The sequence below is a fragment of the Podarcis melisellensis genome (assembly GCF_964234715.1).
Source record: "Podarcis melisellensis genome assembly, chromosome: 9".
Taxonomy (NCBI): Eukaryota; Metazoa; Chordata; class Lepidosauria; order Squamata; family Lacertidae; genus Podarcis; species Podarcis melisellensis.
In genome coordinates this window covers 40,383,520-40,410,653 of record NC_138541.1, presented here as the reverse complement: position 1 = coordinate 40,410,653, position 27,134 = coordinate 40,383,520, and the positions used below count along the sequence as shown (strand labels likewise).

The window sequence follows — 27,134 nt, the reverse complement described above, 5'->3', positions numbered from 1 at the left end:
AAGAGGAAGGAGTGTGCAGCTACCCATCCAAAAAAGCAAAATAACAAAGCAAAAGGGATCGCCAAATGACTTGGGGAGGAAGGGAGATTTCTTTATATTTAATCCCTTTAAGTATTATGGGGCTGCTTGAGAGAGTGCTCTCCTTCTAAAGCAGGGATGGAGAATCTATGACTCTCCAGATGTTGCTGGACTCCAGTTCCCATCAGTTCCAGGACAGGGATGATGAGAGTTGGAGTTTAAGAATACACTGAAAGCCATAGGTTTCCCATTCCTGAGCTATATATTTTTTTTAAAAAATGAAGCTTGTTTTTAAAGGCACATATACTCACTATTGCAACAGATGTGCTTGTTTGTAATAGACACAGAGCACTTAGTATCACAATAAAGCAGAAAGGATAACATTTTCTCAGCAACCAAGTAGTTTGAGTGAATGCCTAGAAAATATAAATCCTCTACAACACAAATATTTTCTTAAACTAAGCAACAATTGCACTAGAAAATATCTGCTCGTATTGTCAACCTCCCACAGTAGCCAAAGCCAGGTTGAATCAACACCATATAATGAAGACTGCACTGTTAGCCCTGAAAGTAATTTATTATCTCCTACTGTGTCCTCAAAATATGAACTGCATCAACATGATCCATCACTATTGCTGGTCACAAATGTGACTGGTGTGTGCAGAACTTATTCCACTTCAAATGTTTAATAAGCATCAACTAATTGCAGTAAGTGGAATTGTTTGCCATAGATATCTCATTACCTGATGCATTTGCATGGTCAGTGATTAGCTTTTCAAAGTCCTCTCTATCCTCAGAATTCCTATAAATGATGCAAAACAGAATTTTAAAAACTACCTAATCCACAGTAAAAATTAATTTTCAGGTAATAAAAACAACAACAGATAAGCAACCCAATTTGCAAAGTTAATTTGAGAAAACTTTAGATTCCCATTTACTCAAAAATTTAGTTACTCTTTCTTATCTGCTAACTAAGCAATTTTGCAGAAAAACAATTATGCAATCCAATGCTTTTGTGTTGCTTCCTCATACAACCTATTCTGTTCCTACACAACCACTAGCAAAAGAACTAGCATCTTTCTGTATCTTCACCATCACCGCCAAGTAACTGGAAGCAAATCCTACACTCGAATATCAGTAGGATTCACAGCTGAGTTAGCTTAAAATCATAGTGCCACAGTGTTCAAGTTCTACAAACTCAAGTTATTATGTAAGGAATTTTAGCTTCCAAGAGTGGCAGGATCAGAGACTAGGCAAGACTGCTATGAAACCCCCTCCCCCTTTCTTAGGGAAAATATATAGCTGAATATATTTTTAAATAAAAGTAAAAGTCAGCTACTTTTTAAAGCTATTAGTTCTCATGCCTAAGGACAACTTTGCAACTCCCATTTGTAGGAACAGGCAAACACAAAATGTCTTCACAATAGAGAGAGGAAAACTCTAAAGGGAATACTGCTCAAAATTCAGTCTTGGTACAATGACAAACTGATAAAAGTTTCCAGTGTCTTAATGTTGAATTATTGTTTGATACCTTAATACTTAAGACTGTGTTTGGCATTTATGGTACCTGATTTCACTAACATAGGGGTTTGTTATATAATCTGTGCAGTCATTACCGTAAATGGGATCCAACTTCCTATTTGGTTTTTGCACTTGTTATTGGTTGCAAAAAGTTAACTTATTTAACTTACCTGATTTCTTTTATTTTATTATTTGCTAGTGTCCTCTGAAATGCAAGATATAACCTTTCATACTGAAAGGAGAAAAGTCATATTAATTCAAATATCAAGTTTAAGCATTTCATATATTAGAATTTCATATTAGAATGAGCTGCAAACTTTATACTAAAGGTAGAATGCAATTCTATCCAAAATTAGAACACACCTATTTGTAGACCATTGGAGTCCCCAACTTGTCCTGTTTACATTATGGTGTAGTGTAATGTGACTGATGTTTTCAGATGGCCAGCATTCTGTGCCAAAGCACCTGCCTCTAGACTAGATATGGATCAGGGAGATCACATTGTAAGTTCCCATACTAACACAACAAGCAACTGTGGGCCTGTATCACTGTTATGGAAATTTACTACACAGCCCATTCCATTGATAAGATGTCCAGCTACAGATGTTACTCTCCAAGTGTGCTCATATCCACTGGATACACTTCATTACTCCTCAGCCCTTCCAACTCAATGATTAATCATGGAGTGCTCAGATGAGCACGCATAGTTTCCCATTTGTATGGGCCTGTCCATTTATTTCAATGAAGGAAGGTGATCTGTGTCTGTATTGACTCAGTTCATTGAAATGAAGGATAGAAGTCACATATGAAAATGGAACACATGGCAGCTTTCAGGACTGAAGTATTTCTTTGACAGAAAGATAATGCTGCAATTCCCTTCAGTTAACACCTAATGAAGTTTGGTCAACTGTATCTCAGGACTTATATATGTATCAGAATGCCCAAATTATACAATAATAGAGTTGGAGGGGACTGTGTAAGTCGCCTAGTCCAATGCCCTGCTCAGTGCAGGAAATCCCCAATAGAGGATTGAACTATTTATCTATTTAGCCTCCTAATATGAGAGTCAGTATATATGAGCATATTGTGAAAATGACAGGATCTCCAAGCTTGGGCACATAATGTTTTATTGTCGTTCATTAATCTTGTTGTGTGACACACAGAACTTTGTAGACAGCAGTTTTATGGGAGGAAGAATGGAAGTATGTCCATGCTGCCTCAAGAAAAAACTACACTGGTAATGAAGGCTGTGTTCTACATTTGAAATAAAAAGAACAACTGAATGAATGTTATACCTTATTAAAACAAGATGTAATTAATATTTATATCTAAACAGAAACAATATGTGCAGCGCTTTCCAACTCCTTATTTGAGTCTGGACTTACAATCTTCTTAAAAAACAAACCAACCAACGAATTAAGAAACAAACAAAGCCCCACATGAATTTGCTAGTATCTTGAATCTCATCAAATGCTATTTTGGGCCACACTATACACTCCCCATGATATTTGCACACAACCTTTCACTGACGTCAATGGAAGCAGCATGTGTTGATCCAAGTCACGATAGTCACCTTCTCAGTTTTTTGAGTTTTCCATGTGGAAACTGCGTACATCCAGTGACGAGAGATAGTAACTTTTAAACAAATCTAAGACCATCTAAGGCAGGGGTGGAAAGAAAGCTGGTCACAATCTACTGGGAGATCTCTGGGTGCTTTGCAGTAGATCAACAAGGGTTTCTGCCTCAGTTATTTAATGACAGCAACAACTAAATGACTCCCTCTCTCTAATTTAGGATGCTGAAATAAACAAAGCTTGCTGGCAAATCCAGCAAGCCTGAAATCTCCCCGCCCCAGTTTTTATACATAGGTGTATCCCCCCCCCCCCACACATATAATGCAGTCAATGCCCATGCAACAATCTGCACCTTTGAAAGCAATGTTGGCACATTTTCTCAGTCTGTGTACCAGCTCAATGAACTGCAAACCAAGTCTAGAGGCAACAATGAAGGTTCTATGGTTATATCTGAATCCTATCATTTCAGTACATACATTAACATTATGTAACATTAAATATAACAAAATGAGATGTCTCTTTTAGTATATAATTTACAGCACAATCCTATATACTGTATGTCTATTTAGAAATAAGTCTTATTGAGTTTACACTCAGGTAAATGAGCTTAAGCTTAAGCACCCTTAATTAAAAGACAGCAGCATGAATATTATACCTTACTCCTGGTAGGCAGTATACTTTGCATGTGGAAGACAACTTGCCCAATTGCGTTTTAAAGAACCCCATACAGTGGTGCAATGAAAAAGATCTATGCTTCAATGAATCCAAAAAACTGATGATATTTGGGATAGACTGCATTGAAACAGATGAACCATTAGTCTGACTCCATGTTAGGAGGCTACTTGTCTCACTAAGGAATGCTTTTAGACATTGCTGCATTGCCCACTAAATTTGCTTCTTGTCACACTCTCCCATGGATTTATAAAATGTTTTTGAGTTATGCATGCCTTTCCTACAACTACAATGGGGAGAAGACTAAAAAAAAACAGACATTCCGTAAAAAGCAGGGGCCGAGATGTGTAATAAAGAACATGTAAAGATTTGGTATCCAATTAGCAAAATTGCCCTTGTGGATTTCTGGACTGAAAGTTTGTGGTTATAATCCATAAGTTTTCATTTCCCCCTTTCCAGTTTCCACACCTATTATTATTATTATTATTATTATTATTATTATTGACCAGCAATTCTCTATCCACACTACGGCTTTAGCAAGCATCATTCCTTCTACAGTGCTCAGTAGATGAGATGACAGACACCACCACCTCTGTTGTGCTCAGTGTAAGCCACACTTATCTACACATCAATTTTTCAATATTGTACCAATTTATATGTAGGTTGCTCCAACTGTTTTCCATTAAAACTAGGTGGTTTCCAGTAATTCTTTTCCATGCACCTTTTCTTTCTACAATATCTTTTGTTTTTTGAGATGTGGTCTAAAACATAACTTGGTGGTTGGCTGTGATTGCAATCCTGGGTTTTTCATTTGTTACCACAGCTGCTTCCCCATGGCTTCCTATTTTGCCATCAAAACATTAGGAAGCCAAGTGCAGCAGGCGAGTTGCAAAGATCCTTCATCTTACCTCTTCCCTACAGGATATGTTTGGTTGGGAAAGACCTATGTGATTGGGCCCACTCACATGGTTCCAAACTTTCACATGTTAGTATGCCAGAATGGCAATAAGCTCCAGAAAGCATATCTCTCATCAATGCTGCAACAAATTCACTGCTATAATAAATTAAGGTGCCCTGACATGGAATAAATCTGAGTAAATCTGCTCCATCTAGATGTTGCCATGGTTCATCTGGCACAAAGTATTATCCACCCTTACTTCGCATAGGTTGCTAACCTCTTTAAATTTTGCTAGGTAACTGCTAAATCAATGTGTGAGTAAACATTTCATATTTGAGTTGCTTTTAATCATCCTTATTTTCCTTTTCCTAAACACAGAAGATGTAGTGAAATAAGATTAAATAAATGCAAAAGGTTTCAAACTACAGGATTAGGCATAATTAGAAATTAAAACAGGACCCAACATCAAGAACAGAGTTTGAAAAGGAGCATTCATCAAGTGAAAATTGTCTTGCTTTTAAAATTATTGCTTAAAAGGCATTCCTCTAAAACCTCCCTTAGAATGGTCTTTTAGACTACTTTCATCAAAGCAACATAATAATTTATACCTCAGGAGAGATGAGTTTGCAGATGCTCTCAGCTAAAGTGTGCAGATACACTCGGCTCCTGCTGGTTTTCCTTTGTGGAAGGTTCCCCTGCGTAGTCTTTTCTCTGCAAATTGGCAAAGCAGCCTTGGAACTATTTGGCACTTCTGCACATTCATCCTCATTTTCATCTGAAATCCCACTTTGGGTCAATAATGAAAAAGGGCACTCGCCAGTGATCTTCAGGTCTTTCAGTTTGGTACAGAACATACTGCACAAGTCTCTGTTCACCAAAGTTGTGAATTTCTCTAGTTTGGGCTGAACATGTCTGTTCTATTAACCGACAGCAGAAGATGGCAGGAACAACTGTAGCTTTATATCCCTACAACAGAAGATGAAACAGAAAAGAGAAGCACTGCATTTGTACATTTGTTGAATTTGGTTCAACTTCAGAAACATAAGCTTCCTTAATTCAGCAGGCTCTGGCTTTGCAACACACAAGCATGACTTCACAGTTGACCTAATGTTCAATTACTTCATACAACACAGAGCCAAATGGTAGATGTAATGTGTGAACTAGCCACAAGAATACACCCAGTCCAGTACTTTGAAAGGTTAGGACAATTGCACAAAGAATTAAAAATCCACAAACCCACCTTCAACACCATATATACTTCAAAACGGCATTTATGTCAAGAGGTAGAGGGATTGCCATTTACTCTGATTCTATTTTTAAGAATGGGTTTTTATGGAGAAAACAACTCTGGAGCAAAAACAGGAGGGTCACTTGGACATGGAGCTTTAAAGTGCAGCCACGCCTGGAAAGAGCAGAGGAAAGGCACGTGTGGATAAGCCCCAAAGGGAAACTACATTCACTCGTGTATCGTTCAAGGATTCAGTTCAGTATCACTTGTCTTTTCAGTACAAAAAAAGGAGGGGAAGGTTAGATATAAGAAATATGGCCTTCCAGTATACCACTGAGAATTAGGTCCTCTTATTCTCCTCTGGTGGGTGCATATTATTCCAAAAGAAATTCACCTGGAGTCAGCTGGATAAATTATAGCTTCTCCAAATTAATTGGCACAATCCTAGCAGACCTTCACTGACCATAAAGAACTTCCAGACTTTGCGTTCTTTTGTGAGTGAGTGACAGTGTGCCTGGCATGCCCAATGGGGACAGTACCAACCTCTGCAATGATTGCTGCTGGGGGCCGAATTAACTAGCAGCATCAACTAGCACGGCCATTAGGGTGCAATTACAGGGAGTAATGGCACTAAGGGCTCAGTTACACAGCTGCAAATAAAATGTTTTAAATGTGTTGCAAAGTGCAATATACAAATGTATATTGGATGGCAGGAGTGAGCTATGAAAATTTAATGTATTTTTCAAAACATTTTTTTAAAAAGCACTTTCACTGAGTTTTTTTTATATATGTGTAGATTCCACCTCTGTAACTAAAATAAGATAATATGAGTAAAGATTGGTATCTTATTTGTTGCTGCAGGCTGAAGAGCAATATTTGTCTAGTCCTATGTACCTTATGTACAGAAAATTTGGAACTTCTCCAGATCAACAACAAAAATAACCTCCTCTATTTGTGAATATAACTACTTCAATACCCTGTAAGGTAATGTACAAAACCTAACTCCCTACTTTTCTTTCACATGTTTTGGCAGTAGGTTATATTCTGAAAATAATGTGTAAAACAGATGCTAAGTACTAGCAACTACGAGCTTGGATTCTTCCATTGCTATCACTTTGCAATCATCTGGATGCATCAAAGTTTGGCTAGAACATGATAACATTTCTCATGATCTAAATGTTAATGTGGTAAAATCATATAATTGTAGAATTGCAAGGGACCACAAGGGTCATCTAATCCAACCCACTGCAATGCACGAACATATTTGAAAAATTATAAAGGACATTATACATAGGACTGTATCCGGTGCAACAGTAAGTTAAAGTCACGTAGTGCTGGCAGAACATTGTGGTGCAAGAGAAAACACAAGTGCATGACCTAAGATGGTTTAACAAAAATCTTCTGTTGAGTAAGAAGCTTCTGCTAGTGCAATTCCTAGGTGGAATATTTTGTTGTGCAACTTTGCCCATCCATTAGTGCAAGGACTCTTGCACTAGCCACTGGAGAATGATAGATATGACCCATATTACTTTGCTATGTATTAGTCACACCATCACTGCAAGTGTGATCCACTCAATTTTACTCATTCCCAACCGACGCAAGAAATTTTAGGTTGATTTGTGCAAGGCGCAGCAAAACACATTATCACTGATATGTGTAGATTGTCTTCTGTCGTCTTTAAAGTGTGCTTTGTCATAGAGGCAGACATATACAGTACAGCACTGGATATACAAATAGTTTATTTTTGCAAAAGAAGCCAGTGTAGTTGTTTGGTTATATCATCATTATGTCTCCCAACCAATCTGATTACAGTATTAACAAAGCAAAAATACAGCCAGCCAGGTTGGCGAAAGATCTATTCAAACTGAGAATATACATAAGCAAACAGAATCGCACACAACACTCAAAAAGCACAAACTGACAAGTACTTAGATTATATAAACAAGCTGGCTTAACTTTACATGCCAGAAGAGAATATGGAGTGTGTACTTCATATGAGCTTGATATTATGTGCAAGATCCATTTGAGAGGGTGGGATAGAGAATAAGAGGCTATGCATGATTTAAATAAAGATCAAAACACAACAAACTGAAGCACATTGTGTGTCCAAGATAAACACTTTTATTTATTCTTTACTGAACTGGTTTCCACTCCACCCCCCTCATTTTTGCACCCAGTGTTATAAGAGAGAGAAACAATAATGGACTCAGGTAAACAGGACAGTGATAGAACCATAGAAAGGTAGAAGAATTTGGTCTATTTCCTCTATCAAGATGATCCTCTGAACTCAACACTCCAGAAAAGATTCACTCAACTTATCTAGGTTTCAGCCTGCCACAAGGAAAGAGCAAGAACAAGTAAGGGCAAATGAAGCCATATTTGACACACAGCTACTTTCTTTAGCCTTAACTCCAGCTCAATCAAACTAATCTTTGTTGAGTACCAAGCTACCTTGCTGCTTGGAGAAAACAAGCATCTTCTCACCAAACCCAACTTGCATTGTCTATGTATCACAGATCCAAACTTACTCATTGTCTGACAAAAGGAGGTTGGCTGGTACACTGGGGTTATTATTATTTCAAAGGAGCTCTCAAAGGGTTACTTTTCGTTGCCAAGTAACTGGGAAATATTCCTGGAACAAGGAGGCAGAATCAAACTATTTTGATCTATCTGGGCAACAAGTATTACAAAAATAGTTCTGAAGTCATTAGCTTTATTATTAAGATGTGTAAAGATGTGTAAAGGAAAGATTTATTTGGCTTTCTTTGAAAACCATGGCTGAAGTCATTACAGCCCATGGCAAATAATTTCAGCTGGGTATGGATTGCATGCTAAGTAAACTGAGTATAAGGTAAAACACAGTAGTTCATGGGGAAAACTGCAATATTTACATCTATTGCTATGTTCTATGCAGTGTTCTTTTTATTTAAGTTATGAAAATCAAGCTTCTGTCAGTGTCAGCAAAACCTAGTCAAGAAAGGCAGTATATAGAAATGGCAGATTTCAGAAGGTATGAAAAAATAATTGCCATTCTTCTACCTGCAAATATCTACACAAACAAGTATTCTGCACAGATAGAAATGTGGTCATACATGTAGCATTATAATAAACTAAGTTATACTCAGAATGGACTTAAATAACAAGTCAATGGATTTCAAGGGATGAACACTACCCATAAAACAGGCATCAGACCTTAAATGCCAGGGATATTGGAGGGTTCAAGCCTTCCTTACTTCTCAGTAGGCACAAAACAAAGAAATGTTAACTTAATAGCTGCTTAAATAGCTGTTCTTTTATTAGTAAGGCAGTAGAGTTCTTAAAATGCTATAAGGTTGTATCGGAAAACACCCAAAGAAAGAAAGTATTCACAGGCAAAACATGGTACAGTGTAACAAAGGAAGCAAAATTACTGAAGCATTTGGAGGATAGTGAAGTATGGTGTTGATAACTTAAAAACAATTAAGGGCTGCTTCCAAGTTAATATTTTGCAAGCCTGCAGGGACAGGGGAGCTAAACTGAAACAAGAGTATAAAAACAAACAAAAAGAGAGTATCAAAGCTCTACATACATAGTTATCTCTTGTGAATGCATAACATCTGTTTGTATCACTGTCTGTTCATAAATCAGACCATTATGTTTACTCCATATAAAGTAACTAAATATAGAAACAATGTCCTCATCGAAGGCTCAGTGCAATGTTGAGACTGCCCAATAGGTCCATCCTTTCTCCCATGCTAATGTTACTACCACATGGTGTGGTAGAAACTTTCTAAGCAACAGACAGGAACAGAATATGAACATATATGACAAGTAAAACATGAAGTTAAGGAACTCTCCAGAATTCATTTTGATTCTGACACCACAATGCACGCAATAACTTTTTGCATGGAAGAACATCTTAAGACTATTTTTCAAGGTTTATCAAATTCAAAACTAATCTGTAATACTAAAATTCAAACACAAAGCCTCTCCCATACCTTATTGATCTTTTATACCTACTTCTTATTTTTATTATATAGATTAGTCATGTTCTGGAGGCACTTATTTAATTATGTATTAGGCAGAAAGTTAATTTCCAGAAATCTGGAGTCTGGGCTAACATGATTATAAATGTCTGAAGACTGCTGTGTGGAGACAAGCCTTAAGGAATCATGACAGGAACATAAACTTTACTTACTATATCTAGTTTTTCATTTAAAACTGCAAATGCACCTGTTAGCAAGGGGAATACCTCTGGTGAGGCAGGAGGAACGAGGGAAGGGGGGCTTTATAAATGGGTGTTGGAGATGGGAGGTACCTGTGCCCGCTCCCCATGTTGCTGAACCATAACTCCCATCATCCCTAGCCTTTGGCCCTACTGGCTGTGGCTGATGGGAGCTGGAGTCCAAGAGCAACAGGAGCTCCCCATCTATGGTATAAAGTGTGAAATATCATTGTTCTCACTTCCTATGCCACATTGGCTATTTGAAGCAAAAATCCTCTGCCTCAGCAGTACCTACCCAGCCACCCTTCTCCTAAAAGGCTGGCACAGGTTTTATATACCAAACAATGGGTAGATGCATCCCACTGATTTAACTGCATCAGATGACTGCTTTTGCTCATCTCTCCTGCTTATGCAGACTTCAGTCTTTCACATCAAAATCTGGGTGGAACAAACCAGATGATTTTTATTGCTGTGAGTTTGGGAGGTTGGGGGTTAGTCTGTACGATGCCAGAGTCCCTTCTAATTTGGGGCATCCTGGATCCAGCAAGGGCTAAAATCTAATGGGAGGATGCAATTGTTGGAAGTAGCCAGACCAGCTTCTTGATGCGTTAATGGGCTTAAGCATGGTAGTTAGTATAATAACGGAAATGGCTTTGTGCCAATGGGTGGGCCCCCTCCTCCCTCACCTGGCTGATAGTGAGAAGCACAATAGGTAGTGTGTGAGGAAGCTGGGCTAGAAGCAGGCAGAAGCTAGAGAGTGAGGGCAATGCTTGATTTGTGCATGCCTCCAAAGTTGTGGCTCTGGGAGAAGCTAGACCTTCTGGGGGTTTTAATGCTGTAATCCCCTCCATTTTAGGCTCAGGTTGTATATATGTAGAAATAAACCATATATTGAAAGGACACCACAGTATATCTGCTCTGCCTCATTCCAAGGAAACTGAACCCTAAGTAAGCTCCTGGAACCCCCTGAAATCTCACACCACTCAGAGATTGGGGTGGCATATTATCATTCTTGAAATGCCTAGTAAATCTAGCTTTTGGTATGCATTACATCTGGGGATTTGGATTATTTCCTAGGCAGGAACACAATTTGAGATGCACTGGGGTGGGGAGAGGAGATGAATGATACACCACACATGTCTAAGCCTTGATGTTTTCTTTTCAACTAGAGCCAAAACATGGTGAATTCTTTTTAAAGAACTTATTCTCTATGATTTTTTTTTTTTTTTGCTGAAATAAAAGAACCCAATTTTCTTGGAGCGTTCAGCGACTTTGGAGAAGTCAATGTGTTATGGAAAAACAGTATCACTATAACATGTTTTGATAATTCACACACCCATCCCACACCCCACACTGGGCACAGATTCTTTAAACTTTGTTTGCAGCAGAGAATGAAATCCTACATAGCAAGTGATGCATCAAGCTGACAACAGGAGCAGATTCCAAAGCGACAAGACACTGTCACTAAAGTAGCAAAGCTGGAGCTAAGATATGAGAGCTGTTAATATTTGACTTAAAATGTCAAATGTTTCCCACCGCCTATCCAGTTACTGCTGAAATGAAATTATGGAAATACATTATAAATACACACATTTTGCCTCACACATTTTTCTTCTAATATGTGAACAACAGTCAGCTAGAGAACATAGAATGGAGCAAGCAACAGAACAATTCTATAGGAACCTGCACACACCACTTAAAGGTTTGTCCCATTTTAGCAGCTGAAACTTGCAATGTAATGAAAGTCAGTATTGTACATAATACTTCTGGCCTATTAGCAAATACGTTATTCATAGACCGAATTTACTATCCAAAGTATGGCTTATTGGTTACAGCAGAATGTGGAGTTTATTGAAAGAAAATGAGTCCAAATGACACGTGACTGCAGGAGATCTTTGATTAAACCTCCCAATATTTTCGTTTTCAGTTCAAGGCAGCCACAGGCAGCTCTAAATTAGTTCAGAGCTGTGGCACAAAGGAAGGAGTCAGCACCAAAACTGCTGGACTGCCCCTCCCACAGGGCCATTGATCCAACTCAAATCAAAGCACCCCATGGCTATTTTTAATTAAAAACTAAAAGTGAGAACCAGTCACAAATCTCCCACATCCCATGTAGTTTAGCTTCTGTGTAATTAGGAATAAAGTACCTTAAGATTATGCTTGTGAATGCATTGGTCTCAAAATAACTGAGTTTGAAGTTTAGAGTGGTCCCTGGGAACAAGTGAATTAATATTCATTAACTGCCATGCTTGCTCTGTGACATTAATATTCATATTCATTTGTAATCCATAAGAAGTTATACAATGTATTTTAGCCCCCTTCATTGTTCAACAGCTAGGGTGTTGACTTGTATCAACCACAATGGGCAAAAACAATAGGGTGTCCATATGCTCTCCTTTGCAGAGGACAGTCCTTTGTTTGAAGGAATCCTCTAGTTGGTGAGAAGTCTGGTTTTAAAGATAAAGACCCATAAGAAGAGAGAGCAGGGACCTTGAAGTTGCCCATCAAAAGCAGCTCCTGGACAGCAGATTGAGCAAGCTCACAGATCACCTGTCCAGTCTTTCTCAATATATTGTACGTCTATTAAAATTTTAGTAATCAATTCTACATTTGTATCTGTACATATGAATTAGTGGAAGCAAATTTTACACAAATCAGCATCCTCTTTTGTGGAGATGTGTTAAGTGACCACCCTAATAAGCAAACTGTAGTTGCAGGTTGCCAGTTAGTTTCCGGGCTATATTCCAGCTGACTGTACTTACATGTCCTAGAGCAGAGGTACAAGAAAAACTCCCCTTCTCTTTTGTTTTTTGTCCACGTTGTTATGAAATTTTTATATCCCACCTGCCACCTTAACCAGGGCTCTGTTTCAAAATTCAACAGCACAGGTGAAACCATTTAAAAGATCTTGCTACTTGTCACTATCAATTTTGCAACCCCAAATTTACCTCCCTCAGTTGAGTTTAAAAGGCTGACAATGACCTGTTTGTATTATCCGGATATTTTAAACAATTACTGTTGCATTCCTATGCACAATTTCCTGAGAGTAAGGACCACAGAATTCAGCAATATTTACTTCTGAGGAGACATGTATATGATTGCAGTGTTCAATGTGTAAAACTATAATGAGGCTTTGATTCTTCTTGATACTGTTTTCCTTTTATAAACCATCAAAGGGCAGCATACAGATTTTAGAAATGAATGAAATTAATTGCATTAGTGTGCTTATAGTTACACTGCATTGCTTTTCAAGCACTAAATATACAACTGAGCACAATTCACATCTCAGTGTAGATAAAAGGTGAAGTATTTTGATTTACAATTATTTGCTCTTACTCATTTCAAGGAATCTGCTCAAGTTCCTTGCAAATTATTGTTTACAAGCAGAGCCTAACAATCCAATATTGGAAGCTTCTGCACTAGAACTAATAGGAAGAAGAACAAGGATCCTAAAACTTGTGCAATTTCACAATCTACACTTTGAAGGGAATTGAACACAAACTTCAGTTTAGCACAGTACAGCTGCCAGCAGCCACCATCATTGTCGCAGTCTCCCATTCCAACGTAGAAGAACCTCGTTGTATGCACCCTGGGCTGTGGTTCAGTAAAGCACATGCCTTGCATGCACAAAAGTCATGTTCAGTTCCTAGAATCTCCAGTTAAAAAGGATCTTGGGTAGCAGATATGAGAAAGACCTTTCTCAGACACCCTAGAGCACCACTACTAATCAGTGGAGAGGATAATGGGCTAGATGGATCAATAGTATAAAAAAGCAGCTTTTTACAAGCCATTTTGTCTCACTAGAGCTGCCGGTGTCATACAGGCTGTGCCAGACACAGAATACAGTTTTAGCTTTTATGGAGAAGGTCAGTGTTTGTTCCATAACAGGAAAGCAGATTTGCAGGATCAAAATAAATCCTCTCCAATCTAAACAACTGTTACATCCCTTTAAAAAAGATAACCATGCAGAACAATTTTCCAATATATACTCAGTTTTCTTACTTTTCTAACACAAAAGCATGTTACACCCATATAGTTCCAGTGCTTTGGGGGTCCCAACAGGTATTCCCTTCCATATGATTAATCCATTGTATACAATTTGTACTTTATAGTAGCTCCTTCTTTTCTTTTTTCATTCAGTCCACTTTGCTGTCTTTTTTCCTACTTAATATTTTATTAAGTTTACACACACACACACACTGTGAACAACAATGCATACACAAAACTGAACATCCTTCTTCGCATCCCCATTTTCCTCTGTACAGTTTTCATATACTAGAGGTTATAAGCAGTACTTATGGAAATATAAAGCCACGATCGACATCTTGCCTAACTCCCTCATCTATCTTTGTTATGTCTTTTGCATTATAAAGCACTTTCTTTCCCACCACCACCCCAGCCAAGACTTGTGGGGGGAAAGGATCTCACCAGACTGAACTACATTGCACTGGACCGACTGATGCTAAATGTGTCTGTTTGAAACATATATTTAGCAACCCCTTTTACTCCTGAAGGGCATATTAACTATATTAATCATCTCTAGGTCACTGGAAGCCTTTGGCTTGGAAAGAGATTATTTAATTACTATTTGCTTTGTCTAGGCCTCTAGACAATCAATGTGCTTTTGACTCAGTGCAAGCATTAACTCTTTTATAACCCTTCCTTGAGCTCAAAATGCTCCTGTTTACTGGGTACACATGAGCAATCATTTGGGTTTTTACTTGAGGTGATGAATTCGTGATGCCATGCCTTCTACACTGCCATGTAGATTTGCTCTTTTTAAAAAACAAAACCATCCTATTATTTCATAACATTGTCATACCACTTAAGAAGCTTGTGTGTGTACGTCTCATTGAACCAGCCGTTCCACATGCACATAACAATGTAATACATTTGATAGTTTTCAAGATGCCACAAGACCGTTGTTTCTACTGCAAAAGATTTACTCCTCTGAAAGCATAAATATTGTCCTATTCAGGATAATCATTTGACATATCACTCTTGAAAACTGTGCCATTTCAAACTATATGCAGAGGGATTGCACATTTGAATACTGTACTCCTCAATGTTATATTTATGTAAATGGTAGATGAAATCCATGTAGAAATCCTGACATAGTATCTGTGCTACTAGATTCATTTTGAGCAGTTTCGGTACACTAAGAAAAAAAGGGAAAGTACAGCATATTAACTGTTGGAACTCATCAGCATGCCAACTAGCATAAATTGCTTTGATTATAAAGAGTACTTTTAATTGACATTTTAATCAAATTCTAGTCTGTTTGATCTCTACCTACTCCCCTTCCATGTCACACACACACACAGTGTAACCTTTCTGCTGGATTTTCTGGTGTGTTTTTTAGAATCTCACCCATCCTGTGATTTTTCTAATTTTTATATTTCTGTTTCTCATTCTAGAATAAACATGCAAAACATTATTGTAGTCAGTAGAGGCTGCTAACTCCCTTCAGCTTGATTTGGAACTAGGTCAGCAATTATAGGACTCACTGGATAGCTAAACTTTAAAAACTAGAGGAAAACCCCCAGACTCATCTTTTTCTAAGTTATCTAAAATGACCCTAACATCACCTTGGCAAATTGTCTTAACATTTCACAGACCTTTAATTCACCTTTTTGACACCAACCTCATCTCACACAAACAAATTCAAAGGATGATATCAAGGGATCAGTGGAGAAGATCAAAACTTATGGAAAAGAAACCATCCAATTTCTGAATTTGCCTAACCAAGCTCTAGGAAACTTCCCAGCCAAAGTAGTGCTTAACATGTGCAATCGTTTCCCCATTTTTCATCTGACACTGACACCAAAAAACATTCCTTCCATAAGCCACAGTATTTTTTTAAAATGAACTACATATATTAAATTTGTGGTTAGATTTATGCTAAATATTTCTCATTAGTTATGTTTTTAGCTGTTCCTATTTTATCTGTAAGCTGAATTTAGCCCCTGTCAGGGTGGGGGTGGGGGAGGCAGGCGAATAAATAAATGTGAACAAGCTTCTCCAATTTATTTACTAACTTAGTAGCACTGGTCCATTGGTTACTTGAAATATTGTAATTCTCTTCCACAGAATGGTGACACAATTCACTGATACTGTGAAGCTTTTGGGTGATAAAGTTTGTGTTTTCATATTACACAATAGTGTTTCATGTTGCCCAATTTCCCAAGCCATAGAATGTGCCAGGGAATAGCCTTTCACAGGGTCAGTGTCCTTGTGAGGAAAGAGTCCTGGAGATTTGCACTGCTTTTGTATGCTCTGGTTATCTTCAAACAAACAAGTTATGTTGAATGGGAAGCAAGTATATAAACAGGCATCAATTGTCAAAAGCAACAGGACATCCCTAAGGCTTATACCAGTCAAGTCCAAAAACGTAGCAACTGTATCTCTTTTTGTCTAAATTCAAAAGTGTTTCTCTTTTCCCCTTCTTGGCACTACAGATGGAGAAGAATTTTGTTCAGGTCACATTTTTAAGCAAACTGACCTAATTTACACCTTCTGGACTAATGCACAGATCAGAATGTAATTATGTATTGGATTTCATGCTTCTCTGAAATAGCTAACATAGTTCTCAGCTTTAAAAATGCACCAAAATGCAAAAAGTATACATTTTTTGTGATACAATATGTCAAGAAATGTGTACATTGAGCTAGAATAAGCATTTAAATATATATTTTATAAAGTATTATTAAGTGCATATCTAAATACATTTTTCTATGGACTTTAAAAAATGCAATTAATCCATGAATGGGGCAGAACAGACTCATGAATGAACACATGCAAAACTGACATGGACCAGATGTGCACTGATTTGTCCATCCCTACTTGGCGATAGGGGACGCAGGTGGCGCTGTGGGTTAAAGCCTCAGCGCCTAGGACTTGCCGATCGAAAGGTCGGCGGTTCGAATCCCTGCGGCGGGGTGCGCTCCCACTGCTCGGTCCCAGCGCCTGCCAACCTAGCAGTTTGAAAGCACCTCCGGGTGCAAGTAGATAAATAGGGACCGCTTACCAGCGGGAAGGTAAATGGCGTTTCTGTGTGCGGCTCTGGCTCGCCAGAGTAGCGATGTCATGCTGGCCACGTGACCCGGAAGTGTCTCCGGACAGCGCTGGCCCCTGGCCTCTTAAGTGAGATGGGCGCACAACCCCAGAGTCTGTCAAGACTGGCCCGTACGGGCAGGGGTACCTTTACCTTTTACCTTTACTTGGCGATAGATTCCCTGGGCGTGGTGGGGGGCTCATCTCAGACCCCACCCTGAGAGGTATAGATATAACTAGCATTCCAAACATCTGGAAGAGCTAGCCTAGTTTAGTAAGGATCAGTAGTGACTGAGTATGTCCAAGCTTTGTAAAAGGTAGCATATTTATTGCAATGCTATTAACCTCCTTGAATTCATGGGAAAGGCAATAAAGACAAACAAACACAACTAACCTTTTTGTGAACTGTATTTCAGAGCATTTAGGGAGTGCTGTCTAAAGCATTTTAACAAACTGGGCAAATGGAAATTTCCATCCAAATTCTATCAATGCAATAAATTCATTATTGCAATATTTTTCTTGCATAATTATATAATTAATGTTATTTAAGCAATCACTTCCAAGTGGGCATGTCTGGGACCCTGGGCACTTTGAACAGAAGGAGCTAAGAAATGATACTTAGTCCCATTCATATATATATCTCCACCCACACATAAACAAACCAAATTATTCTCCAAGATTCTCCGTGTTACAAGTGACCTAATTACAATATGGGCTGGACTGTGCTCAAGGGATATAACAATACAAGTGACAAATCTGCTTTTCCAAAAACTGTTTATGTGTATTATCCCTGACTTTTTACATACGGAAATATAAAGCCATTGTTCTCTTAACCTTTCATATACATATCCATGCCTATCCATGCTCCCCACTACTCTCCTAAAATAAAGAGAAAGTGGAACTCAGATGAATTATATTGAACTCTTGTTGGTTTTAAAACAGTTCAAAAAATTCAAAACTATTCTTTACTTAACTACTGTAATCCTCTACATGTTCTGCCTTCATACTTGCAGGAAGCTGTAAAAGTCCAACTGTGACATCTTCAACAGATTTATTTCAATGCCCATTAAGTATGCATTTGAGGTGAGAAAATCCATAGTTGCACAAGAAAGAAAGAGTGGGGGGAACTCAGGTTACAAACATGGTTTCAGCTGCTGCCAAATGTGATTGCTGCAACAGAAGCACTTAGCAGCTGTAAACCCTGTGCAGTGAAAGAGACCTCTGCGACAACATCTGAGAAAGGTACATGGGCCTCCACTTTGATTTATTCTCTCTCTACACAGAAGGCAAGAAAGGTTATATCCATGAAATATGTTGCTCTCTTTTTTGGCAGAACGTTTTGCAAGACTGGTTCAGCCGATAGTCGGTTATGATTAGCTTGCTCCCTCAGGGACGCAATCCTAAACATACTTCTCTGAAAGGAAAGGCACATTCCTAAAAGCCACAGCATTTTAGCTCCACGTGTGCTGGGATGGCTTCTCCCCTGCCCTATATGTACAATGTGATATGTGGAATACATCCTGTCTATATACATAATGACACAAATATACTAGGCTCAAATTCCACATATGCAACAGAAGGGAGTAGTTGCAGCATGTGGATGAGGCATATATTCTGTATCTTGTGTGTGCATGCAGCATTGCAGGGAACATACACAAGACTGAGGCTCGTTCTACTTTATATGTGGAATCTAGCCATGTGTGGAGCCTACCTACTGGTGTGAATTGGCCCTAAGCCCCATGGATTTCAGTGGGGTATGACTTCCAAGCAAACAAGTTTTTTGCTTGGTGGGTTTTTCCAAACAATGCCCTCCAAAGCATTATAAGGTTTAATAAACCCAGTTATCAACTTTGTTTCTCCATGATGGAGACTACATCTTATGCGGCTAAGGGAAAAGAAGGCAAGACAAATGAAAATAAAGAAATGTACCTATTGCTATTAAATAGCAATGTAACAAATGTTTGTGCCATAGGAGCCAGATTTGTGTACTTCATGGATTACCTCAAAGGAGTTCATATAGCTGATAAACTGATTTAAAAAAATTACTCGATATATTTCAAATAACTGCATTATACTCTAGTCTACTGCAATGTTAGCTTCACATTCAGGGGTGGGGAAGCACCAAAATAATTATCTGGCTATTATCAGTTAGTGACCTTTTCCACTTTGTTGCTTCCCCTTCCCAACTGTAGAGTGAAAGGAATCTTCTGACTGCTCTTCTATTTAGAGATAATGATCAGTTCAGCTGATTGGGGCATCTCTGCCTGCCTTTTATCTAGCAGCCTATCTGGTCTACTCATGATTGACAGAGTATAATAAAGCCTAATCTCAGTTTCAGAATCACAGCAATACACATAGGAACAAGATTTCATTCCCTACCGTTTGATAAAAAAGTGAAAACAAATTGACTGTTTCACTACTTTTTGATAGCAGTGAAAACAATATATGACTTCTCCTTAATGGCATAAAAAGTATACCGGCCATTGTAACCATTTCAAACAAATATTAGTTTTATTATATAAGAAGCCATATTTTCCAGTAGCTGCCGCCCCTATCAGAGTTGTTGTCATCACCAACCTAGGAACTTCAATGTGAAGGCAACACCTTCTGGTTTGTTCTTTTTAAATTTATTCATCCCAGTCCTCTGTATTTTCCACAAAACTACATTCATTTATCAAAGAAATGTATATGCTACCTTTTAAACAAACTGTCCCAAGATAATTAATTTTTTAAAATATACAAAACAATCCAATGACAAAACTATAATTACTACTGACAATTTTATGTCAACAACAGTTGAAAGATCCATTAGGTATTCAAAACTCACATCAGAATCCACAGGAGTGAATTCCACAGACAGATACTTGAATTTGCAACATTTCAGGTTTGATCTGTTTAATTATTCTAATCGAGTATCAACCAAAAGTGTAGTGATGGTAGTTGTTCACTCAAAGGTCAGGCTGCATTTTGAGTGTGTTGATTTTATAACATTAAAAATGCAGAATTCACGATATTCTATGAACTCAGACAGTTGGAAGCATAACCATAAACCGTTTATCCCAACTGTCTGGATTTTAAAAACAAAACAAAATACATTGCAAGCTGTATTTTGCACATCCACATTTTTATTTTGGATCTGACATGAAAATCCACCAATAAATTATATACCTTGAAACTGATTATCTTAGTCGTCCACTAACGAAACTGTTGCCTTCCAAAAAGAATTATTGACAATTGTTGTAGTAGACACCTTTATCCTTAACCAGTGAGATGGTGAGCTAAACATTAAAACCTTCTTTTGTGACTCCATAAAGATGTATCATGAAATAATTCTCATTAACCTCTCTATCTATATTGTTCCGTTATTAGACAACGTACTTTGAAAGACATTGTTCTTTCACCGTGCTTGTCTAAAGTTAGTAGAATAAAATACATGCAGTGGGTGGCCCAGACGACAAGACACCCACTCTTGACCTCATTGATGTGGTCAAATGAAAACAGAGCAATATGTTTGGCACCAGCTTAGCTGCAGGAGTTGCCGGAAGGACCTCCATACACACTGCCCAGGCCTGTCACTAAGGTTTGACGTCCTCCCAGGAGGTGCAACCCATTGCCTCTTGAGACAGATGGATGCCAACAACAAGTAGGTGGTAAATTACAACCCATAAGGAAGTATAATAAAGTCACAAAGTTTCTGGTGGTTTCTTAAAATTTATCAAATACATTCTGGCATAGGCTTTTGTGGACAAGAATCCATTTTTGTCAGATGCACCTGACAAAACAAGGACATAAAACCTATGCAACAGTAAATATGTTAGGCTGAGCCTAAGTCCCCTTGAACTCAGCAGGACTCACTTCTGTGTAGAGATGTGTGTAGAGCTGTGCTGTTAAGTCTTTAAAGTGCTACCTAAATTCCAACTACTCATTAATACAGTTAGATAATTAATAAAAACCATACTAATTTATTTGTTTTTTTTACTCATATGCCAGTTGCATGTTTTCATACTGGATTAGAAAAGGGGCAAATTGGCTTAAGAAACTAAGAAACTTTCAAGATTTTAAACAGTTCTTAATTTTAGCTTCACAACCATGAACACAAATGGCAGAAACAAAAGCAGATTCAACAATGGAGCCTTTGACAAATATTAAAATACTGTCCCCAAATGCTCAATCATAAACCAGAAAAGTAATATATTTCTAACCTGTAGCGATTAATTCTACTTTAACTCTGCTTTCAATAAACATTGCCATATGATGCATACGATAGCATCACACCAATAAGTCCAGTTGGTTTTAATGCACCAATTAGTCCAGTTGGTTTTAAAATAAGAACTTATTTTCTAAACTTGCTGGAAGTTATGTAGATGAGACCGAGGCAAAGAATTCATAAGGACAAGAAAGGAGAGTTAAGACTAGCAGCCTTTTGCCATATAGCCTACATCATGCTCAACATTGCAAGAGTTGGGATGGGGGGAGGATGTTTCTTTATAGAATATGAAGCAAGTATCAATAATTTAATGTCTGAAATCAGTCTGACTTGCACTCTAAGATGCATCCTGTGTAACTATATATTTTAGAGCTATCTCCAAGAAAGATGGTAATGGTGAAGCAACTGGGTATTGGAGTTTTGTTTTGTTTATTTTGCATACTCAGATACAATGGCCAAATAACCAGAAAAAAACAGCCTTGGCCTGGTTTGTGCTTGATTCACAAAAATCTACAGATGAAATTTTCCACAGACCAGAGATAGTGTTGGTGCCAAAGCCTGAAAACGAGCTAGTACATTTCCTTCTTTCTTCTCTAACGGGAATAAACGCCTTATTTTGGGTTGTGTCATTTCTGATGAATTTTTCCTGATCGTTTTGACACTATACCATGGTTTCATCTGCTGTTTTCCTCCTTGCTTCTGTTGACTACTGATTCTAGTTTTAGTTTCCTTATTTTAATTGATAACAAGATAGAGACAAAATTTTAAAAAATCCTTCCAGTAGCACTTTAGAGACCAACTAAGTTTGTTATTGGTATGTGCTTTCGTGTGCATGAACACTTTTTTTTATTTTGTTTCGACTACGGCAGACCAACACAGCTACATACCTGTAAGATAGAGACAGTGTGACATAAGTGGCTACAATGCTAAAGTTGGGGACATTCAGATCCAGCCATGGAGCACATGAAATGATTGATCCATTCTGCTCTCCTCCACACATTTTTTTTTTGCTTTTAAAAAACATTTTATTTACAATTATATCAATAGTGTGTCTTGCCTTCAAGGAGTTAAAACTTGTATATATGGTTCTACCCTTCCCTGTCTTATCTTCACAATAACCCTGTGAGGTAGGCTGTGCCAAAGACGTGATGGCCCAAGGTCACTCAGTGAGTTTCATGGCTGAGTGGGGATTTTGGCCTTGATCTCAAAATGACAACTGTGAAGCTAAAAGGGGGCGAAGAAAATCGGACGCCATCCTGACCTTGGAAGAAAGGGGAGTTATGATTTGGTTTGGTTTTTAAATGCAACAGATCCTTGCGAACTGCTTTGAGAACCGTTACAGTTGTAAAGCGCCGAGCAAATCTTGTTACGAAACAATAACGAACAAATAACATTTAAAGAAGCAGCCATCCAGCCTATGCAAGTATTTGCACAGCATGCGAGCTGCTTTTTCGGGGCGCAGCTACGGTGGCCGCTGAGGACAACTCTGGACAACTCTGGACTCGGCCCGAGGAAAGGCCGGCGCGGCCTCGGCAGCAACCTTCCCTCCAGCTCCTGACAGGGTGAGGGTGGAAGCAGCTCGCTCCGCCTTTTCCCACGAAGCTGCCCCGCTGCCACTGCCTGGAAGCCCGGAGCTCGTCCTGACCCCGCTGCCCTGACCCGGGACGCTTCGCCCTCTGCCGCGTTCCGGAGGCCGGAGCGTGGGAACCAGGCAAGCGAGAGCCGGACGGGCGCGCCGAGGGGGGGAGGCGGGGCCCGCAGGCTCCCGCGGCGGCTCCGGTTCCCTTCAGACCGCGCGAGCCTCTCGCCGGGCGCAGGACCTGCCTCGGCACCAGCAGGGCGGGAAAGGAGAGAGCTGCCCGTCGCGGCCCGTCTTTCCTCTGTGGAGAGGGTAGGGAGGTCCGGAGAAGAGTCCTGGCTGAGGAACCCGCTTTGCTATTGGCAGGACTTTGCGGAGCTTCCAAACCACCAACCGCGTGCAGAGGGGGGGGGGGCAGTGAAGTAATGGTGCGCATAGGAAGGTGAGGGAAACGGCAACAATACCCCTCGCTCCCCCCCCCATCACCTGCTTCAAGTGGACCATGCCCAGAGAAAGACATTCGCGAACCAATTTAGGGCAGAAGAAGAAGGGAAGTGGTGGCGCGCGGTGAAGGTTGGGCTAGACCGAGGGAGCGGCGCAGGCACCGCTTGAGCAGGCGAAGAAGGGCGGGAGAGGGCCACACCCCGGCGCGCCAGGCAGCGCCAGCCCCTCCCCTCCGCGCCCTAGCGCTGTCCAGGGTCCCCATTTGCCCCGGCTGGCGGCGACGAGACGCCTTTCTCCTCGACGCCTCAGCGAGAGGTGGCCGCGCGCCGCCGACCCGAGCAGCCCCAGCGCCGCGCGCTCGCCCCGTTGCCGCCTGCTTTGTGGCGCTCGCCTCCTCCACTCACCCCGTCGCGCTGCTTCTCCCCTTTCGCTTCGCCCGGCGCTCGCGCGGCAGTCGGCGGCTCTTGCTGCTGCTGCTTCTTCGGCGGCGGTGGTGCCTGAGGGGAAAGCGCCGCTCGCCTTCCCAGCTCGACAGCCTCTCCCCGGCGAACTCATGTTGGAAACGTGCGTTTGGACAGCTGGCTTCAGCCGCTTCTTCTGGCCCCTCCCCGGCCTCTCGCTCCAAGCGAGGAGGCGCTTTCTTGGGCGCCCAATCGGAAGAGCCGCCGCGGCAGGAGCGGAGCGGGAGGGGGGGGAGCAGAAGAAGCGACACAAAAGGAGGAAGGAGAGCAAGGTGCGGGGGGAGGAGAAGAAAGAGCGAGGCACTCGTTAGGTGGCACATTTTAAGACTTCCCATCATCTTGGGTTCTACTGTGTTCAGTCGCCGATTACCGTAAATACAAACGCGGATAGGTTCTTGGCTGCCACATAAAGCCTTCCCCCTGATTCTAGAATTGTTGGGAGTTAAACACCTTCACTATTATTATTATTATTGCATTTTTATCCCATCTTTCCTCCGAGGAGCTCAAGGTGGCACCGTCTTTCTCATTTTATCCTTAGAACAACCCTGTGAGGTAGGTCGGGCTGAGAGTGAATGAGTGACTGAACGAAGGTCACACAGTGAGTTTGATGATTAAGCTGCATATGATTTGAACCCTGGTCTCCCTGGTCCAGCACTCAAACCACTACACCACACTGCATCATATGTAAAGGTAAAGGTAAAGGTACCCCTGCCCGTACGGGCCAGTCTTGCCAGACTCTGGGGTTGTGCACCCATCTCACTCAAGAGGCCAGGGGCCAGCGCTGTCCGAAGACACTTCCGGGTCACGTGGCCAGCGTGACATCGCTGCTCTGGCGAGCCAGAGCTGCACACGGAAACGCCGTTTACCTTCCCGCTAGAAAGCGGTCCCTATTTATCTACTTGCACCCGAGGGTGCTTTCGAACTGCTAGGTTGGCAGGCGCTGGGACCGAACAACGGGAGCGCACCCCGCCGCGGGGATTCGAACCGCCGACCTTTCGATCGGCAAGCCCTAGGCGCTGAGGCTTTAACCCACAGCGCCACCCGCGTCCCGCATCATATGTAGCTTGGGAACTCTTCTATTCCACCAGTCTGCGTTCCTCCCCGCCCCCAGTATCCACTGCCTTAGCCTATGTAATGAGAAGGCCAGCCCGGTTAATACATCTCTTCACGTTATATGGACCTTTCCAACTTGGCATCATGCCGGAAACTTGCTTCTGAGCCGGGAGTGGCCTGCCACAGCACTGTCAAATACTTGCAATAAAGACTATGCTCAGGAGAAGCAGAAGTGGAGATGCTTCTGGGGGCCTACAGATGAACAAGCTCCTGGGTGCTATAGATGAGACTCAAGCTGTCATGAATTGCCTGCCACTATCAGGAGTTCTACCAGGATTGGAGAACCTCAGTCCCAAGATGCAAATACAGCCCTCCAGACCTCTCTATATGGCCCTCAAGACTCTCCCCATGGCACACACTTCAAGCTCTGCACCCTCAGTTGTTTTTGACTGGCTGTAATGTGATAATCCCTTTTGCATGGATAGAGGATGGAGAAGTCAGTGTGCATGTGGAAACCTCCGATTTTCAATGGTATGTGCTGAGTAAACTTCAGGTGGCTACCACCCAACATTTTATCCATGTAAGGATAACCAAACGTAACTAAGGCCTTTGATTGTTACCAAGAAAATCTCTCTTCCTATATAGATAATACCTCTTTTCCCCTTTTCTTTTTAAGAAAAAAAAAATAGGGCAGCTGCTCATGAAAATGTCAAACTGATTTGTGTAGGATACAGTTTAGGATTCCTTATCCTAAGTGGGGAAATGGGTGCACACACATTAATGTGATAAGACGTAAATATTGAAAATACAAAAATGCAGACTGCAAACATTATGATACTGATATATTTAGTTATTCATATAACTAGAGTTGCAAACGCAAGAAAGAAAGGAAATGCTGTCATTAAAGTGAAAAAATGCATAAGGCTGACAGTGTCTTGAAACTGATCATTCTGTACATCTTTACCAGTATCTGTTTTTCTCCAGTGGAGTTGTATGCATGCAACAAGTTTTGGTTTCCTCTTCTTTGGAAAAGCAGCCCAGTTTCGGCATACCCACACAACAACTCATTATGCTTTGGCTTGTGAATTTTGCAAATAGGGAATTGTTCCTAGCTTTTTATACTGATCCCTGAGCCCTCATTTTGCTCTGGATTTTAGCATGTTCTTTTGTATGTTGTATTTTGTAACTTTATAATGCATTGTGGCTTGGCTCTAGCTGCATATAAATAAACAAACAAATGTAAATATTCAAGAAGCTGATCATGATATGCCTCCTTTTTTCTTTTTCTTTTAAAAACATCTGGATCCACTCTTCACTTTATGGGAAAATCCTCTGAGTGTGTATTTAAAAAATCATTCATTGTAAATACATGCACACAAATTGAACACAGATGAAATCCTTCTCGTTCAGGAAGCTGAATCATTAATTGGACTAACATTTGACTGGTTGCAGTTTTGAAATTACTCTGATTTATACAGATGAAAAACCTTATGTTCTTAAGTGGTAATAAATGCCAAAAACATTTTGACATCAAAATTGTATGTCATTATTATTGTTATTGTTATTAGAAAATATTTGTTTTGGACTAGATTTTCCCCCCTGCTTTCAAAGTTGAACTCATTTATTTCAATCTGACTCTGTGTTATTTATCACATCTGTAATACACTGTAGTTTATAAAATGGTTTATCATTCTTATCTTCACAGCAATCTGTGAAGTAGGTTAGGATGGGAATTATTATTCCGCACCAGTCTGCCACTCTTTTTCATGGCTAAGCAGTAATGAACCACCCTAAGGAAACTTCTAAACAGTTTTGTTGGCTGGCAGTTGCAAAGGAATGAATTGCGGGGAACCAATTGAGTCTTAATTGAAACTTAATACAAATAAGAAGGGGTTACTATTGGGTGGAGGAGTTTGTGGTCCAGGAATGGATTAGACCAAGGCCCATTGAGGCCAGCATTCAGTGGCCAACCAGATGCCTATGGAGAAACTGCCAGCAGGACCTGAGTGCAGTAGCACTCTTGCCCCTTGTGATTCCCAACAACTGGTAATCAGAAGTAGACAAGGGATGTGGGTGGTGCCGTGGTCTAAACCACTGAGCCTCTTGGGCTTGCCAATCGGAAGGTTGGCAATTCGAATCCCCATGACGGTGTGAGCTCCTGTTGCCCTGTCCCTGCTTCTGCCAACCTAGCAATTTGAAAGCACGCTAGTGCAAGTATAAAT

The 27,134-nt window shown here is 40.2% G+C and overlaps 1 protein-coding gene across 1 annotated transcript in view; it reads right to left on the bottom strand.

Annotated features, from left to right (window-relative positions):
- Positions 1-24,061, bottom strand: part of GUCY1A1 (guanylate cyclase 1 soluble subunit alpha 1) — a 35,817-nt gene extending 11,756 nt beyond the window's left edge. The window contains exons 1-4 of the mRNA XM_081926047.1: positions 23,803-24,061; positions 5,292-5,649; positions 1,710-1,771; positions 762-820 (exon numbers count right to left, since the gene is read on the bottom strand). Of these exons, the coding sequence (XP_081782173.1) occupies positions 762-820; positions 1,710-1,771; positions 5,292-5,537 (367 nt within the window). The 5' untranslated portion in view covers positions 5,538-5,649; positions 23,803-24,061. The remainder of the gene's footprint in view (positions 1-761; positions 821-1,709; positions 1,772-5,291; positions 5,650-23,802) is intronic.
- Between the last annotated feature and the right edge of the window lie 3,073 nt (positions 24,062-27,134).